The sequence below is a fragment of the Macaca mulatta genome, chromosome 19 (assembly GCF_049350105.2).
Source record: "Macaca mulatta isolate MMU2019108-1 chromosome 19, T2T-MMU8v2.0, whole genome shotgun sequence".
Taxonomy (NCBI): Eukaryota; Metazoa; Chordata; class Mammalia; order Primates; family Cercopithecidae; genus Macaca; species Macaca mulatta.
Genome location: NC_133424.1, coordinates 10,874,244 through 10,892,729, shown reverse-complemented (window position 1 = coordinate 10,892,729; position 18,486 = coordinate 10,874,244). Strand labels below are relative to the sequence as shown.

Genomic DNA, 18,486 nt, shown 5'->3' with positions numbered 1-18,486 from the left:
ATGATGATGATGATGATGATGGAAACACATGTGTTTCCTTGTTCTCTGACACTTGTTTACATTCACTGCTACTTAAATTATCCTTTCCTGCTATAGGAGGGCTACCTGGCTAAAGTCAAATCCCTTTTAAATAAAGATTTGTCCTTGGAGAACGGTGCTCATGCTTGCAACTGGGAAGTGAATGGACGTCTAGAAAACGGGAACCAAGCAAGAGGTGAAGACCATAGAGTGGGAATGGCAGATGCCAACAGTCCCCCCAAACCCCTTTCCAAACCTCGCACGCCCAGGAGGAGCAAGTCCGATGGAGAGACTAAGCGTAAGAGCAGATGATTCCTTTTAATTGTTTTTGAGATGGAGTCTCACTCTGTTGCCCAGGCTGGAGCACGGTGGTGTAACCTCGGCTCACTGTAACCTCTGCCTCCCAGGTTCAAGAATCCTCCAAAGTGCTAGGATTATAGGCATGAGCCACCACGCCTGGCCCAGCTTGACTCTTTTTTTTTTTTTTTTTTAATGACAGAGTCTTGCTCTATTGCCCAGGCTAGAGTGCAATGGCGCCATCTCGGCTCACTGCAACCTCCGCCTCCCAGTTTCAAGCGATTCTCCTGCCTCAGCCTCCCAAGTAGCTAGTATTACACGCGGGCAGCACCACCCCTAGCTAATTTTTGTATTTTTAGTAGAGACAGGATTTCACCATGTTGGCCAGACTGGTCTGGACTCCTGACCTCAAGTGATCCACCTGCCTTAGCCTCCCAAAGTGCTGGGATTACAGGCATGGGCCACTGAGCCTGGCACCACTTGGCTCATTTTCAGCCTAGAAGGAGGCTTTAGTAGCGTATAAGTGGGCAGTTAAACTTGGACCCTGGGTCAGTGTTTCCAGGTTCCTTTCTTGTATACACGTCCTCACTAGTAATTACTAGACACTTCCTAACTAAGATGTGTACATCTTTAAATTTTGTCTTAGCCGGGGGTGCGGTGGCTCATGCCTGTAATCCCTGCACTTTGGGAGCCCAAGGTGGCTGGATCACCTGAGGTCAGGAGTTCGAGACCAGCCTGCCCAACTTGGTGAAACCCCATCTCTATTAAAAATACAAAAAATTAGCTGGGCTTGGTGGCAGGCACCTGTAATTCCAGCCTGGGCAACAAGAGAGACATTGTCTCAAAAAAAAAAAAAAAAATTTGTTTTTGACCAAGTTACAGCATTAGATTCCAAAACATGGCTACATGTGTGAGAGGTTGCAGATGACAAGTGCTAAAAATACTTAACTCCTTCTAAGACCTTATATGCCTGGTTAAACTAAACATTTATTCTCAGACTCCTGTCTAGTTTGTAGGCAAAGGAACTCTTCTGGAATTTTTAAAAAAACAAACAAGAGGATAGTACTTGAGCCCAGGTCTGGTTCTCAGCCACCTCATTTTTATTTTATTTTATTTTTAATTTTATTTTTTTTGAGACAGAGTCTTGCTCTGTTGCCTAGTGGCATAATCTCGGTTCACTGCAAGCTCCGCCTCCCAGGTTCTTGCCATTCTCCTGCCTCAGCCTCCCAAGTAGCTGGGACTACAGGTGTCTGCCACCATGCCTGGCTGGCTAATTTTTTGTATTTTTAGTAGGATGGGATTTCACCATGGTAGCCAGGATGGTCTCAATCTCGCGACCTCATGATCTGCCCGCCTCGGCCTCCCAAAGTGTTGGGATTACAGGTGTGAGCCACTGTGCCTGGCCTTATTTTATTTTATTTTTTATTTTTATTTTATTTTTTGAGATGGAGGCACGCACTACCACGCCCAGTTAATTTTTGTACTTTTAGTAGAGACGGGGTTTCACCATGTTGGCTAAGGTGGTCTCGACCTCCTGACCTCAGGTGATCCACCTGCCTTGGCCTCCCAAAGTGTTGAGATTACAGGCGTAAGCCACTGCACCCAGCTCTTTATTTTATTTTATTTTTTTTGAGACGGAGTCTCACTCTGTTGCCAGGCTGGAGTACAGTGGCGTGATCTCAGCTCACCACAACCTCCACTTCCTGGGTCAAGTGATTTTCCTGCCTTAGTCTCCTGAGTAGCTGGGACTACAGGCAGGTGCCACCACGCCCAGCTAATTTTTGTATTTTTATTGGAGACGGGTTTCACCATGTTGGCCAGGATAGTCTCAATCTCTTGACCTTGTGATCTGCCCATCTTGTCTCCCAAAGTGCTGAGATTACAGGCATGAGCCACTGCACCAGGGCTATTTCTTTTCTTCCTTTTCTGTTTTTTTATTTATTTTAATTTTTTTTTGAGACGGAGTCTCACTCTGTCCCCCAGGCTGGAGTGCAGTGGCTGGATCTCAGCTGGGTTTATGCCATTCTCCTGCCTCAGCCTCCCGAGTAGCTGGGACTACAGGCCCCCGCCACCTCGCCCGGCTAGTTTTTTGTATTTTTTAGTAGAGACGGGGTTTCACCGTGTTAGCCAGGATGGTCTCGATCTCCTGACCTTGTGATCCGCCCGTCTTGGCCTCCCGAAGTTCTGGGATTACAGGCTTGAGCCACCGTGCTCGGCCTTCTTTTTTTTATTTTTATTTTTATTTTTATTTATTTATTTTTTTTTTTTTTGAGACGGAGTCTTGCTCTGTAGCCCAGGCTGGAATGCAGTGGCCGGATCTCAGCTCACTGCAAGCTCCGCCTCCCGGGTTTACGCCATTCTCCTGCCTCAGCCTCCCGAGTAGCTGGGACTATAGGCACCCGCCACCTTGCCCGGCTAGTTTTTTGTATTTTTTAGTAGAGACGGGGTTTCACCGTGTTAGCCAGGATGGTCTCGATCTCCTGACCTCGTGATCCGCCCGTCTCAGCCTCCCAAAGTGCTAGGATTACAGGCTTGAGCCACCGCGCCCGGCATTTTTATTTTTAAGAGACAGGGTCTTGCTCTGTCGCCAAGGCTGTATGCAGTGGTGTGATCTTGGCTCACAGCAACCTTCATCTCCTGGGTTCCAGTGATTCTCATGCCTTAGCCTCTTGAATAGCTGGGATTATAGGTGTGTTACTACCACGCCCAGCTAATTTTTTTGTATTTTTAGTAGAGATGGGGTTTTGCCATGTTGTCCAGGCTGTTCTCGAATACCTGAGCTTGGATTATTTTCCTACCTCGGCCTCTCAAAGTTTTGGGATTATAGATGTGCGCCACTGTGCTTGGCCCACTTCATCTTTTGGTATTTTAACAAGAGGTTCTGTTTCCTGGCCTTCTTTAGCATTTGGCCCCTCAAATAACTGACATGATATGGCTCAGCAAACTGGCAGGTGCTAACTGCTGACATTAGCGAGCTGGTTATTGACTAGAATAAAAATGCAAAGATGCTTAGTCCTTAGAACCTGGCTTCCTGCAATAGCTTAGTAATGTTGAACTGCATTATTGCTGTGGGCTTTCTATTTACAGTGGCTTTTTTTTTTTAATACATTTTTTTCTTTAAACAGCTGAACCTTCACCTAGCCCCAGGATTACAAGGAAAAGCACCAGACAAACCACCATCACATCTCATTTCACAAAGGGGTCAGTATATGATAAATTGGCAGCTGCATTTTTTTAGGGGTCGGCCATTTTGGGATGGAATTGGTAGGGGGTCACGTGGCAATTCTGTCTTCCATGTTATATAGGTTTTCATCTTGCAGTTCTGTTCACTAGATGTTTATGAATAGCATTTCTGAAAGCGTTAACTGTTTTTACTCATAGGAAAGGTGAAATGTACACACAATTATGAGTTTTGTATAATGAACCCTGAAATACCCATCTAGTGCCAACAGTTATCAAGTTACAGCCATTGTTTCATCTATACCCCTGTATTGTGTGTCCCCGCCCCACCTGGATTACTTTGTCCATAAATATTTTAGTATATTTCTAGATAGTGAGATCTCTTGACAACTTTTTTTTAATTACTTATAGTTTACAATAATTGCTAACATTTAGCAGTCTTCTTTTTTTTTTTTTCTTTTTTTTTTTGAGACAGAGTCTTGCTCTGTCGCCCAGGCTGGAGTGCAGTGGCCGGATCTCAGCTCACTGCAAGCTCTGCCTCCCGGGTTTACGCCATTCTCCTGCCTCAGCCTCCCGAGTAGCTGGGACCACAGGCGCCCGCCACCTCGCCCAGCTAGTTTTTTGTATTTTTTAGTAGAGACGGGGTTTCACCGTGTTAGCCAGGATGGTCTCGATCTCCTGACCTCGTGATCCGCCCGTCTCGGCCTCCCAAAGTGCTGGGATTACAGGCTTGAGCCACCGCACCCGGCCCACAGTCTTCTTTTTTTTTGAGACAGCGTCTGGCTCTGTCACCCAGGCTGGAGTACAGTGGCACAATCTCGGCTCACTGCAACCTCTGCCTCCCGGGTTCAAGTGATTCTCCTGCCTCAGCCTCCTGAGTAGCTGGGATTACAGGCGCCTGCCACCATGCCTGGCTAATTTTTGTATCTGTAGTAGAGATGGGGTTTCACCATGTTGGCCAGACTGGTCTCAAACTCCTGACCTCAGGTGATCTGCCCACCTTGACCTCCCAAAGTGCTAGATTACAGGCGTGAGCCACTGTGCCCAGCCAAAACAGTCTTTTTAACAAACCAAAGTATAAATAATACTGTTCTGATGTCTTTATAAAATGTAAGAATTCCCTACTATCAGATATGTAGTTGGTGTTTACATTTTTCCCTTTGTGGTGAACAAGCCGTGTGGCAAACAGACAGCGTTTGGTTGACTTGTTCCTTAAAGTTATAGATTCCTTCCCTCCTATTTTACTTAAAATTCCTCACAGATTTTAAATTCCTCTTATCTTCTTGCCCTTTACTTGAAGAAATTCATTTGTCCAGCAGTTCCTAGATTGGGCCAATTGCATCTTTGTAGTGTTCCACAGGTCCCCTTGTCTTCTGTTCCCTATAAACTGATAGTTAGGATTACAGGCCTGATCAGATTCCAACTTTTTATTTTTTGAGGCTGACTTCATTTTTTTTTTGATACGGAGTCTTGCTCTGTCACCCAGGCTGGAGTGCAGTGGCATGATTTTGGCTCACTGCAACCTCCACCTCCCAGGTTCAAGCGATTCTCCTGCCTCAGCTTCCTGAGTAACTGGGATTACAAGTGCCTGCCACAATCCTTGGCTAATGTTTGTATTTTTGGTAGAGACAGGGTTTTACCATGTTGGCCAGGCTGGTCTGAAACTCCTGAACTCAGGTGATCCTCATGCCTTGGCCTCTCAAAGTGCTGGGATTACAGGCGTGAGCCACTGTACTTGGTCTGAGGCTGACTTTATGGATGGTGCTGTGTTCCTCCATCAGAAAGGTGTGTAACATCTGACACTAGCAGCTGTTGATCAGTGTTTAGACCCATGATTTCTTAGGACTTACAAGGTGGCAATATAGCATTCTAAACCTGTCATTCAGAGAAACATTGAACTTGAAGCCTCTTTCGACATCCTGGGGAATGAGGGTCCACTCCAGGCCCGTTGGAGGCCTAGGGTCTTGTTCCACTAACGGTCAGCCTCACTGTGTGACAGCCCTGCCAAACGGAAACCTCAGGAAGAGTCTGAAAGAGCCAAATTGGATGAGTCCATCAAGGAAGAAGACAAAGACCAGGTAGGGCCAGTGCTTTCATTTCCTGACTCTACCTTAACTTGGTATTTGACGATTGTGACTTCATATGTGATCTGTCCAAGTAAATAAAAACCCTGTCTAGTTAGGGCTCTCCAGAGAGACAGGACCAATAGAATGTATATGTGTGTATACAGATAGATACGTATGCACGTGTATGTGTATATAATTTGTTTTATTTTCTTGTTTTCGTTGGAATATATATTTATGGGGAGAGACTTTATTTTGAGAAATTGGCTCACAAGATTGTGAAAGCTGGCAAATTTGAAATCTGCAGGGCAGGCTGGAGGCCCAGGGGAGAAATGACGTCATAGCTCGAGTGGGAAGGCAGTCTTATAAACATACCTGTTATATATGTGTGTGTGTGTGTGTGTGTGTGTATATATATGTATGTATGTGTTTGGACTTTTTTTTTTTTTGGAGACAGAGCTTTGCTCTTGTTGCCTAGGCTAGAGTGCAATGGCACCATCTTGGTTCACTGCAACCTCAGCCTCCCGGGTTTAAGCGATTCTCCTGCCTCAGCCTCCCGAGTAGCTGAGACTACAGGCGTGTGCCACCACGCCCGGCTAATTTTTGTATTTTAGTAGAGATAGGGTTTCACCATTTTGCCTAGGCTGGTCTCGAACTCCTTGAGCTCAGGCAATGCTCCCGCCTCAGCCTCCAAAAGTGCTGGGATTATAGGCGTGAGCCACTGTGCCCAGCCAATTTTTTTTTTTCTTAACTTTTTTTAGACAGAGTCTCACTCTTTCACTCAGGATGGAGTGCAATGGCACAATCTCGGCTCATTGCAACCTCTGCCTCCTGGGTTCAAGTGACTCTCCATCCTCAGTCTCCTGAGTAGCTGGGACTACAGGCACGTGCCACTATACCCAGCTAATTTTTATATTTTTAGTAGAGATGGGATTTCACTTTGTTGTCCAGGCTGGTCTTGAACTCTTGACCTCAAGTGATTCACCTGCCTCAGCCTCCCAAAGTGCTGGGATTACAGTTGACTTTTTTCTTTTCTTTTCTTTTTTCTTTTTTTTTTTTTTGAGACAGATCTCATTCTGTCATCAGGCTGGGGTGCAGTGGCACAGTTATGGCTCACTGCAGCCTCAACCTCCTGGATTCAAGCGATCCTCCCACCTCACCCTCCCAAGCAGCTGGGACTACAGGCACATGCTAATCAGCTAATTTTTGTATTTTTTGTAGAGATGAGGTTTCCCATGTTGCCCAGACTGGTCTCTAATACATAAACTAAACAGATTCCTGACGCAAGATGGGGAATCTTTGATTCTCTTGCGTAGCATCACTAGGCGATCTCTATTGATGGGCAGTGTGCCTGCCTACTTCTCAGACCTGCCTTTGTTTTGGGGTTGGTGGGGATTAATACGAGAGTAAGAGTTTCTCAGATCTTCTCCCAAAAAACCCAGGCCCCCTCCTTTCCCACTCTTGTTGTAACCATGTCAAATGTGTTAATATTTCAACTCACACTTTTGGTGTTGATCTTCCCTTGAAACCAGTATTCTAATCTTTTTTGTTCTTCCTCCCTTCCCTCCACACAGGATGAGAAGAGACGTAGAGTTACATCCAAAGAACGGTAAGAATAGTTACTATGCCTTTCTTTTTGTTCTACGAGTTGTGTAATCTTGATCACAAAACTACTTTTTCAGAAAGTTTAAGGCTGGGCAAGGTGATTCATGCCTGTAATCCCAGCACTTTGGGAGGCCGAGATGGGTGAATCACTTGAGGTCAAGAGTTCAAGACCAGCCTGACCAACATGGTGAAACCCCGTCTCTACTAAAAATATAAAACTTAGCTGGGTGTGGTGGCATGTGCTTCTAATCCCAGCTACTCAGTAGGATTGCTTGAACCCAGGAGGTGGAGGCTACAGTGATCTGAGATCATATCACTGCAGTCCAGCCTGAGTGACAGGAAAAAAAAAAAAAAAAAAGTTTAAAAAGAAGAACTTTATTGTGAGTTTCCAAGGCAGCCATATCCTTATGAAGGATCTGAATTTGGGATCAGATCATTGATGTTTAGATTCAAGTAAAATTCTCCTCTTTCCTTGGAAAGAATGAATTGAGGGCAGCTGGCATTCGAACCAGATGTAAAAGTCATATCAGATACTACAGGTTAAATGAGTGTGTATCTGTCCGGGCTCCTGAGATAATGAAGGTTGCTTTTGGGGGTAGGAAAGAGGAGCTTTATGAAAACTGCTTCTTTGGGGAGGCTTCTGGCACTCACACTTGGGGTCTGTGTTGTTTTGCTTGACAGAGTTGCTAGACCGCTTCCTGCAGAAGAACCTGAAAGAGCAAAACCAGGAACACGCTCTGAAAAGGAAGAAGAAAGAGATGAAAAAGTAAAGCTCTATCACCTCTAAGTTTAATTCTCCCCTAATCCTATATGGTCCCAGTTTCCTTCCAGGACATGGGGACAGCGGGTGGGGAACGTGGAAGAACGAGATGGCTTTTGCCAGTGATCGAAGTGCCTTTGACTTTGACTAAACACTTTTCAAACTTGTTTTTTCATGGTTCTCTACATGGAAGGTGGGTTATGAGGTTGTGATAGTGAGGACCCTTGTTACTTATTTGTGATTTTCAAAATTTCATTTTATTTAATTAATTTATTTATTTATTGAGACAGTCTCCCGCTGTGGAGACAGTCACCCAGGCTGGAGTACAAAGGTGCGATCCTGGCTCATTGCAACCTCTGCCTCCCAGGTTCTGGTGATTCTCGTGTCCCAACCTCCTGAGTCCCTGGGGCTACAGGCGCCCGCCACCACACTCGGCTAATTTTAGTGGAGATGGGGTTTCACTGTGTTGGCCTGGCTGGTCTCTGACTCCTCACCTCGAATGATCCATCTGCCTCGCCACCAAAGTGCTGGGATTACAGGCATGAGCCACCACACCAGCCAACCTATGCTACTTAATCAACTAGTCACAGAGCTTCAGTTTGTCACCTTGCCCTCTTGCTTCTCTGGCTAATGAAATCTTTGTGAAGATCTAATTTTCAGACATAGGAGGTGCTAAAATTCTTTTTTTTTTTTTTTTGAGACAGTCTTGCTCTGTTGCCCAGGCTGGAGTGCAGTGGTGTGATCTTGTCTCACGGCAACCTCCGCCTCCTGGGTTCAAGTGATTCTCATGCCTCAGCCTCTTGAGTAGCTGGGATTACAGGTGCCTGCCACCACACCTAGTTAATTTTGTATTTTTAGTAAAGACAGGGTTTCTCCATGTTGGTCAGGCTGGTCTTAAACTCCCAACCTCAGGTGATCTGCCTGCCTTGGCCTCCCAAAGTGCTGGGATTATAGGCATGAGCCACCACACCTGGCCTAAAATACTTATTTTTTTGTGGTTCTCTACATGGAAGGTAGGGTATGAGGTTGTCATAGTGAGGACCTTTGCTACTTATTTGTGGTATTTATTTAATTTAATTAGTTTATTTATTTTGAGACAGTCTCCTGCTCTGTCACCCAGGCTAGAGTACAGAGATGCGATCTTGGCTTATTGCAACCTCTGCCTCCCAGGTTCAAGTAATTCTCGTGTCACAGCCTCCCAAGTAGCTGGGACTACAGGCGCCTGCCACCACACCTGGCTAATTTTTGTGTTTTTAGTAGAGACAGGGTTTTACCATGTTGGCCAGGCTGGTCTCAAACTCCTGACCTCAAATGGTCCACCTGCCTCAGCCATCAAAGTGCTGGGATTATAGGCATGAGCCACCACACTGGCCAACCTATGCTACTTAATCAACTAGTCACAGAGTTTCAGTCTGTCACCTCGCCCACTTCCTTCTCTGGCTGATGGGATCTTGGTGAAGATCTACTTTTCAGACGTAGGAGGTGCTAAAATTCCTTAGCATCATCCAGACATAAAGTTGCATTCTCCTCTGTGAAGTCAGACTAGCTCTTTCCCCAGTCTCTCATCTTCTTTGTAAAATCTGAGTCTACAGGCGCCCACCACCACGCCTGGCTAATTTTTTGTAATTTTAGTAGAGACGGGGTTTCACTGTGTTAGCCAGGATGGTCTCGATCTCCTGACCTCGTGATCCGCCCGCCTTGGCCTCCCAAAGTGCTGGGATTACAGGCTTGAGCCACCGCGCCTGGCTGCAAAGCGTTTCTTAATATCGCTGACCGTTGTGATCTCTTCACAAACTACCACATGTGGAGTTTCTGAGGGTTGGATTTGACTTGCCTGATTCTCTGTCAAGAAGTATCTAGTTCTTTAAATGCAACCTCAGGCTGGGCATGGTGGCTCACACCTGTAATACCAGCACTTTGGGAGACCAAGGCGGACGGATCACTTGAATTCAAGACCAGTCTGGCCAACGTGATGAAACCCTGTCTCTACTAAAAAAATCTCTGTAAAAAGATTACACCACTGCACTCCAGCCTGGGTGACAGAGTGAGACTCCGTCTCATAAATAAATAAATGAATAAATGCAGTCTCAGAGGATGTGGTGTTGTGTCTCAGTTGGAGCTCCTTTCCAGATTGCACCATCGTATTTCATTCCTTTATATCGGAAGTGGAGATTTATAATGAAGTTACTTTCTGTGAGGCTATCAACACTTACTGATGACAAGTGGTAGAGGAATTTTGAAGTAAAAATACTTAAACTGCAGTGTTGTATTATCTCCTTTCTAAGAGTTTCATTTCCTGTCTACTTACCCCACTGAAGAAGAAAGGAAAATTGCTGTCTTGAACACCTGGCGCAAGTGATCCTCCGACTTCAGCCTTCCAAAGTTCTGAGATTACAGGCGTGAGCCACCGTGCCCGCCAGTAGACAGTCTTCACTCCCACCCCTGGACTCTAGGATCAGAAAGATCCAAACCAAATCAAAAAAACTAACTTGTCTTTTTTCCCCGCAACTTTAGGAAGAAAAGAGACTCCGAAGTCAAACCAAAGAACCGTAAGTTGTTTGTGCTTTATGTTGTGAAACTGAATTGCTAACATAAGTATCCTGGTAAAATAACGGGTTGGTGTGGAACCCTGGGCACTAATCGTATGTCTCCTAAGTGGGCGAGTTCTACTTGTGAAAGGTGAGGACACCCTGAAGTGAAGGCTGAAGTTAACTTTTTTTTTTTTTTGAGACAGAGTCTTGCTCTGTCGCCCAGGCTAGAGTGCAGTGGCCGGATCTCAGCTCACTGCAAGCTCCGCCTCCTGGGTTTACGCCATTCTCCTGCCTCAGCCTCCCGAGTAGCTGGGACTACAGGCGCCCGCCATCTCGCCCGGCTAGTTTTTTGTATTTTTTAGTAGAGACGGGGTTTCACCGTGTTAGCCAGGATGGTATTGATCTCCTGACCTCGTGATCCGCCCATCTCGGCCTCCCAAAGTGCTGGGATTACAGGCTTGAGCCACTGCGCCCGGCCCTGAAGTTAACTTTTATAAATTTTAATTTAATTTAACTTAGAGACGGAGTCTCCCTCTGTCACCCAGGCTGGAGTGCAATGGTGTGATCCTGGCTCACTGCCACCCCCAACTCCCAGGCTCAAGCGATTCTCCTGTCTCAGCCTCCTGAGTAGCTGAGACTTCAGGCGTGCATCACCATGCCCAGCGAATTTTTGTATTTTTAGTGGAGACAGGGTTTCACCATATTGGTCAGGCTGGTCTTGAACTCCTGACCTCAGGTGACCCACCTGCCTCAGCCTCCCAAAGTGCTGGGATTACAGGGTGAAGTTAGCTTCAATTTCTCTTCCCAACCCCAGGGCCCTCCTCAGGGTTGGTCACACAGCTGTGTGTTGTGTGGTAGTGAAAGGCCGTCGAGTGAGCAGCTGTGTCACTTACCTTTTGCTGTGAAAATGCTGTGTGACAAATGACTCCAAGGCCAGAGGCCTACAACAGCGAGCATTTTTCAAGCTCACTTGTCTACAGCTTGGTGGCTGTCAGCTGATCTTGAGCTGGCTTAGTGGGGACAGCTGGGCTGACCCAGCTCTGCCTCCACAATTTGGCCAACCTGGGTACACACTTGTGGCTGTGCCAGATCACAAGGGTAGAAATGAAAAGTAGCACTTTTTCAAACCTTTCTTGAAAAAAGTTGGGCCAGGTGCAGTAGCTCGCACCTATAATCTCAGCATTTTGAGAGGCTGAGGCGGTTGGATCACTTGAGGTCAGGAGTTCAAGATCAACCTGGCCAACGTAGTGAAACCCCGTCTCTAATTAAAAATACAAAAAATTAGCTGGGCGTGGTGGTGCATGCCTGTGGTCCCAGCTACTTGGGAGACTGAGGCAGGAGAATCACTTGAACCCGGAAGGCGGAGGTTGCAGTGAACCGAGATCACATCACTGCACTCCAGCCTGGGTGACAGAGCGAGACTCTGCCTCAAGAAAAAAAGAAAAAGAAAAAGCAATTAGCTGAAGCAAATGTTGAGAGTGAGCCTGAATCCAGAGGTGGGCAGAATACCCCACCTCAGCGCCAGGGCCCTGGCAGAGAGGTGGGTGAAGACTCAGAGCCCTGTGTGCAGTCAGCTGTCCACGGTCACTGACTGACGCAGATCGCACATCAGCGCAGCTCTCCTCAGCCCGGGCAGGCCAGACACGGGTTTTCCTCTACCGCAGGCTGGATTCCCATCAGGCCACAGAAATCATGGCGTCCCTTTGTCTACTTTTTGTATTAAACCACTGGCATCTCTGACCAACATTCAGATGGGGTATTGACGGTGTTCCTGAAGACCTTGAGTCCTGGAGTAGTAAATGCCCTCTGGGCTTCCTGCAGTGAAAACTAGAGAGACAGCCTGTCCTCTGAACCTGGGGAGTTTGTGTCAACCCTTAGGAGCTGTTGGCCCTGGTGCAGGGCGCCCCCTGCCGTGCTGACCAGCCTATGTGTGTGTTGTCTTCTGTGACAGAACACCCAAACAGAAACTGAAGGAGGAGCCGGACAGAGAAGTCAGGGCAGGTGTGCACGCTGACGAGGACGAAGACGGAGATGAGAAAGTAAAGGCGGGATCTTTGTTTCTGAACTCCCCCTTGTTCTTCTGCTCCTGTTTGCTTGGGCGGGAGAGTGCAGGGTGGGGATCTGGGTTCAAGTCCAGTCCCATCCACCTAGGCTCCACGGGGTCATCCAGACTCTGGGAAGGTCACCTTTTCCTCCTCTTGGGGGCCGGGATTTGTGGCTGGATGCCTGTGCCCAATGCCTAGTGAACACTCAGTTGTCCTCTGTCTTTCACACTAGAGAGGGTCTGTGTGCACCTAAGCTGAGATGTGCGTGAAGCATCCTCTCCTGAGGCCTCACTGCTGAGAAGCCTTGATACACAGTCAGCTCCGACACACATGTCAGCCACACCTCGATTTCTTTCCCAGCCTCCTACGTTCTTCTGAGTCTAGCTCTCCCCCTGCCAGCCTCCCCAGTCTAATTCAGCCAAGTGCATATGTTTAAACCCTAAAGCATCATGTGGAGCACTGCTGGGCCTCTGTCAAAGTACAGGATGGCCAGGTTGCCTGCAGGCCCTCCTGCATGAACTCCAGGGAAGGGAGCTAGGTCATCGGTGTGGGACAGTGAGTCCCTATCTAAGAGACGCCGAAGACCCCAAGAGAGTCTCTGGGTTTCTGCCTGTTGCGATCTAGAGAGTGGAGCCCAAAGTCACGGGCTTGCTGGGTGACGAGCACCCTCACTTCTGACCCGGTCGCCGATGGGCTTCCGTCCTCACCCTGTAGCGGGAGAGCCTTTGGTATTGCCTCCTGTCCCTCACCTCTTCTGTCCAAATGTTGGGCACCTTACTGTCAGCACTTGCCTGGGATCCCTGGAGTAGTCACATTACTCCCTGCCCTCTATTGGAAACTGGCAGGGGCCTGAGCTCACACCGCCAACACTTTTGCCTCATGGTAGAAAAGGATGTGAGGGCTGCGCACGGTGGCTCACTACTGTAATCCCAGCACTTTGGGAGGCTGAGGTGGGCGGATCACTTGAGGTCAGGAGTTTAAGACCAGCCTGGCCAACAGGGTGAAACCCCATGTCACCTAAAAATACAAAAATTAGGTCGGCTTCATGGTACGTGCCTATAATCCCAGCTACTTGGGAGGCTGAGGTATGAGAATCACTTGAACCCAGATGGCAGAGGTTGCAATGAGCCAAGATTATGCCGCTGCAGTCCAGCCTGGGCAACAGAGTGAGACTCTCAAAAAAATATATATAGTAATAATAATAAAAGCAGTGCCCAGAGAACAAGGATTGTTGGCTGCTTCACCCCAGGGGGCCCCTTGCACAGGAGGTGCCGTCTCTGCCTCCCAAAGCTCTAAGCACCACTGTCCCCTATCCCGAGAGACAGGGTCTTGCTCTGTCACCCAGGCTGGAGTGCAATGGTGCCATCACGGTTCACTGCAGCCTCGACCTCCCAGGCTCAGGTGATCTTTCCACCTCAGCCTCCTAGGTAGCTGGGACTATAGGCAGGCACCACCATGTCCAGCTAATTTTTTTTTAAAGTGTTTGTAGAGCCGGGCGCGGTGGCTCAAGCCTGTAATCCCAGCACTTTGGGAGGCCGAGGCGGGCAGATCACAAGGTCAGGAGATCGAGACCATCCTGGCTAACACAGTGAAACCCCGTCTCTACTAAAAATACAAAAAACTAGCCGGGCGAGGTGGCGGGCGCCTGTAGTCCCAGCTACTCGGGAGGCTGAGGCAGGAGAATGGCGTGAACCCGGGAGGCGGAGCTTGCAGTGAGCCGAGATCGCGCCACTGCATTCCAGCCTGGGGGACAGAGCAAGACTCCGTCTCAAAAAAAAAATAATAATAATAAAGTGTTTGTAGAGATAGGGTTTTGCCATGTTGCCTAGGCTGGTCTCAGTCAAACTCCTGGACTCAAGTTCTCCACCTACCTCAGTCTCCCAAAGTGGCAGAGTGGTAGGATTACAGGCACGAACCATTGTGTTCAGTCTGTTTGGTTCGTTTGTTTTTTTTTTTTTTTTTAAAGACAGTCTCCCGCTGTCATGTACTGGTTGACTCACTGCAACTTCCACCTCCTAGGTTTAAGTGATTCTCCTGTCTCAACCTCTGGAGTGGCTGGGATTACAGGCATGTGCTACCATGCCTGGCTAATTTTTATATTTTTAGTAGAGATGGGGATTTACCATGTTGGCCAGGCTGGTCTCTAACTCCTGACCTCAAACAATCCACTTGCCTCAGCCTCCAAAGGTGCTGGGATTACATGTGTGAGGCACCACACCCGGCCTGTTTTTTTGAGACAGGACCTTGTTCTGTTTCCCAGGCTAGAGTGCAGGAGTGCAGTGGTGCTATCATAGCTCACTGTAGTCTCCTGGGCTCAAGTGATCCTCCCACCTCAGCCTCCCAAGTAGCTGGCACTATAGGCATGCACTATTTAAATTTATTTTTTGTAGGCCAGCCGTGGTGGCTCACACCTATAATCCCAGCATTTTGGGAGGCTGAGGTGGGCGGATCACCTGAGGTCAGGAGTTCGAAATCAGCCTGACTATATGGTGAAACCCCGCCTCTACTAAAAATACAAAATTAGCTGGGTATGGTGGTGCATGCCTATAATCCCAGCTACTAGGGAGACTAAGGCAGGAGAATCGTTTGAACCCGAGAGGCAGAGGTTGCAGTGAGCCAAGATCACACCATTGCACTCTAGCCTGGGCAACAACAATGAAACTCTGTCTCTCTCTCAGATAGATAGATAGATAGATAGATAGATAGATAGATAGGCAACAGGAGTGAAACTCTGCCTCTCTCAGATAGATAGATAGATAGATAGATAGATGGGCAACAAGAGTGAAACTCTGTCTCTCAGGTAGGTAGGTAGGTAGGTAGGTAGGTAGGTAGGTAGATAGATGAGTGAGCCTGGGCAACTAGGCTCACTCATCTATCTACCTACCTACCTACCTATCTACCTACCTACCTACCTACCTATCTGAGAGAGAGATTTTTGTAGAGACAAGGTCTCACTGGGTTGCCCAGGCTGGCCTCGGATTCCTGGCCTCAAGCAACCTCCTGCCTTAGCCTCCCAAAGTGCTGGACTTACAGGCACATGCCACTGCACACAGCCTGTAAATAAAGTTTTATTGGAACAGAGCCATACTTTTTCATTTACATTTTGCCTGTGGGTGCTTTTGTGCTACCATGGCAGAGATGATCATCCTGACACAGACCACGTGGTCAGCAAAGCTGAAAATACTGATCCTCTGGCTCTGACAAAAACAGTTTGCGAAGCTCTGGTGTAGGAGGTTGTTTAGTGCCCTCTTGTTAGTTTCAGGTGGGGAATTAAGGGAGGGAAAGTGAAGCCTTGTGTCTACCAGGTAGATCTGCCCAGGCCTGCCTGTCTTCCAGCTCCACAGTGAGGATCCCTAATCTGTAACTTTGGTGTTTGCATTTTATCTCACTCTGGCTCAGAAACTAATTTTTTCCCCTCTTTCTCTCTCTACCTCCCCCCTGTTTTTCTCTCAGGATGAGAAGCAGCACAGAAGTCAACCCAAAGATCTGTAAGTGTTTAAAATGCTTGTGCTTTTGTGTTTTCTGAACCAGGAGAAAACCTGTTCTAGGCCAGGTGCGGTGGCTTGCACCTGTAATCCCAGCACTTTGGGAGGCTGAGGTGGGTGAATCACGTGAGGTCAGGAGTTTGAGGCCAGCCTGGCCAATATGGTGGAAACCCATCTCTACCAAAAATACAAAAATTAGCGGGCTGTACTGGCAGGTGCCTATAATCCCAGCTACTCAGGAGGCTGAGGCAGAATTGTTAGAAGCCAGGAGGTGGAGGTTGCGGTGAGCCGAGATCGCGCCACTACTCTCCAGCCTGGACAACAAGAGTAAAACTGTCTCAAAAAAATAAAGAAAGCCTGTTCTAGAAACCTGTGGTGATGTAGATATGTGCGGGGACCCTGGGGCCTCTGAAGGCCTCGTCTCAGGATGACAAGCTGGCAGTGTAACTGCAAAGCTCCCACGGGTATCTTGCTTTCCCCTGGGGAGGCATTAGTTTGTCATTTTCCGTGCGAGTTGGCGATGTGGTGTTCCTAAACTGCTACTTGCTATGTATCTGTTCACCCTGCAGAGCTGCCAAACGGAGGCCTGAAGAAAAAGAACCTGAAAAAGCAAATCCACAGATTTCTGATGAAAAAGACGAGGATGAAAAGGTAAAGGTCTCACTTTTCTTTCTTTTTTTTTTTTTTTCAAGACGGGGTTTCGCCATGTTGCCCAGACTGGTCTTGGGAAAAAGAAGACTGGGCGTGGTGGCTCACGCCTGTAATCCCAGCACTTTAAGAGGCTGAGGCAGGTGAATCAGGAGTTCAAGACCAGCCTGACCAATATGGTGAAACCCTGTCTCTACTAAAAATAGAAAAATTAGCAGGCGGTGGTGCGCACCCATAGTCCCAGCTACTCGGGAGGCTGAGACAGGAGAATCACTTGAGCACGGGAGGTGGAGGTTGCAGTAAGCCGAGATCTCACCATTGTACTGCAGGCTGGGGACACAGCAAAATTAGCTGGGTGCGGTGGCATATGCCTGTAGTCCCAGCTGCTTGGAAGGCTGAGGCACGAGAATTGCTTGCACCCAGGAGGTGGAGGTTGCTGTGAGCTGAGATTGTGCCACTGTACTCCTGCCTGGACAACAGAGCAAGACTGTCTCAAAAAAAAAAGGGCTGGGTACAGTGGCTCACGCCTGTCTTCCCAGCACTTTGGGAGGCCAAGGCAGGCGCATCACCTGAGGTCAGGAGTTTGAAACCAGCCTGGACAACATGGTGAAACCCCATCTCTACTAAAAATACAAAAGTTAGTCAGTTGTGGTGGTAGGGGCCTGTAATCTCAGCTACTTGGAAAGCTGAGGCAGGAGAATCGCTTGAACCCAGGAGGCAGAGGTTGCAGTGAGCTGAGATCATGCCATTGCACTCCAGGCTGGGGACACAGCAAGACTCCTTCTCAAAAACAACAAAAAATACAAGGACATTGGTCTTATTGGGTAAGGCCCCACCTTTATTACCTCTTTTAACCATAATTGTCTCCTTAAAGATTCTATATCCAAATACAGTCACATAGCAGGTTAGTCTTAATGTATGAATTTTGCAGGGGACATGACTCAGTCTGTATACCCCCTCATCAATTGTTTGCTTACCTTTACATTTTAGTATTTATTTTTGAGACAGGGTCTCATTCTGTTGTCGAGGCTAGAGTGCAGTGGTACAGTTATAGCTACCATAGCCTCGAACTCCTGGGCTGAAGCAATCCTCCCACCTGGGCCTTCAAGGTAGCTGGGACTATAGGCGATGCCACTACACCCAGCTAACTTTCTATTTTTGTGGAGACAGGGTTTTACTGTGTTGCCCAGGCTGGTCTTGAGCTCCTGGGCTCAAGCAGTCCTCCCACCTGGGCTACTTAAAGTGCTAGGATTACAGGCATGGGCCACTGTGCCTGGCCAGTTATTTATTTATTTATTTATTTATTTATTTATTGAGACAGTCTCGCTGTGTCACCAGACTGGAGTGCAGTGGTGCGATCTCGGTTCACTGCAACCTCCGTCACCCTGGTTCAAGCAATTCTCTTGCCTCAGCCGCCCAAGTAGCTGGGACTACAGGCACTCGCCACCACACCCAGCTAATTTTTGTAATTTTAGTAGAGACGGGGTTTCACCATCTTGGCCACGATGGTCTCAATCTCTTGACCTCGTGATCCATCTGCCTTGGCCTCCCAAAGTGCTGGGATTACAGGCGTGAGCCACCATGCCTGGTCCTGTGCCTGGCCAGTTATTTGTTTACCTTGAGGTGTCACTTATACAGGAAAGCTAAGGTTTTAAAAAATTGGCTTCCCCTCTGAATCTTTTTTTTTTTTTTTTTTGAGACGGAGTCTCGCTCTGTCGCCCAGGCTGGAGTGCAGTGGCCGGATCTCAGCTCACTGCAAGCTCCGCCTCCCGGGTTTACGCCATTCTCCTGCCTCAGCCTCCCGAGTAGCTGGGACTACAGGCGCCCGCCACCTCGCCCGGCTAGTTTTTTGTA

General features: G+C 47.8%; 1 protein-coding gene across 10 annotated transcripts in view; it reads left to right on the top strand.

Moving 5' to 3' along the window:
- Nucleotides 1-18,486, top strand: part of DNMT1 (DNA methyltransferase 1) — a 62,426-nt gene that overhangs the window by 14,278 nt on the left and 29,662 nt on the right. For 5 of the 10 annotated variants that reach the window (XM_015122836.3, XM_015122835.3, XM_077977271.1 and 2 more), the window contains exons 4-12: nucleotides 97-316; nucleotides 3,441-3,516; nucleotides 5,495-5,573; nucleotides 7,133-7,167; nucleotides 7,845-7,929; nucleotides 10,438-10,472; nucleotides 12,406-12,493; nucleotides 15,953-15,987; nucleotides 16,554-16,635. In XM_015122836.3, coding sequence (XP_014978322.3) covers nucleotides 97-316; nucleotides 3,441-3,516; nucleotides 5,495-5,573; nucleotides 7,133-7,167; nucleotides 7,845-7,929; nucleotides 10,438-10,472; nucleotides 12,406-12,493; nucleotides 15,953-15,987; nucleotides 16,554-16,635 — 735 coding nt within the window. Of the gene's footprint in view, nucleotides 1-96; nucleotides 317-1,513; nucleotides 1,562-3,440; nucleotides 3,517-5,494; nucleotides 5,574-7,132; nucleotides 7,168-7,844; nucleotides 7,930-10,437; nucleotides 10,473-12,405; nucleotides 12,494-15,952; nucleotides 15,988-16,553; nucleotides 16,636-18,486 lie in introns of all 10 variants that reach the window. The other 5 variants (XM_077977274.1, XM_015122838.3, XM_077977272.1 and 2 more) reach the window with 3 other exon arrangements.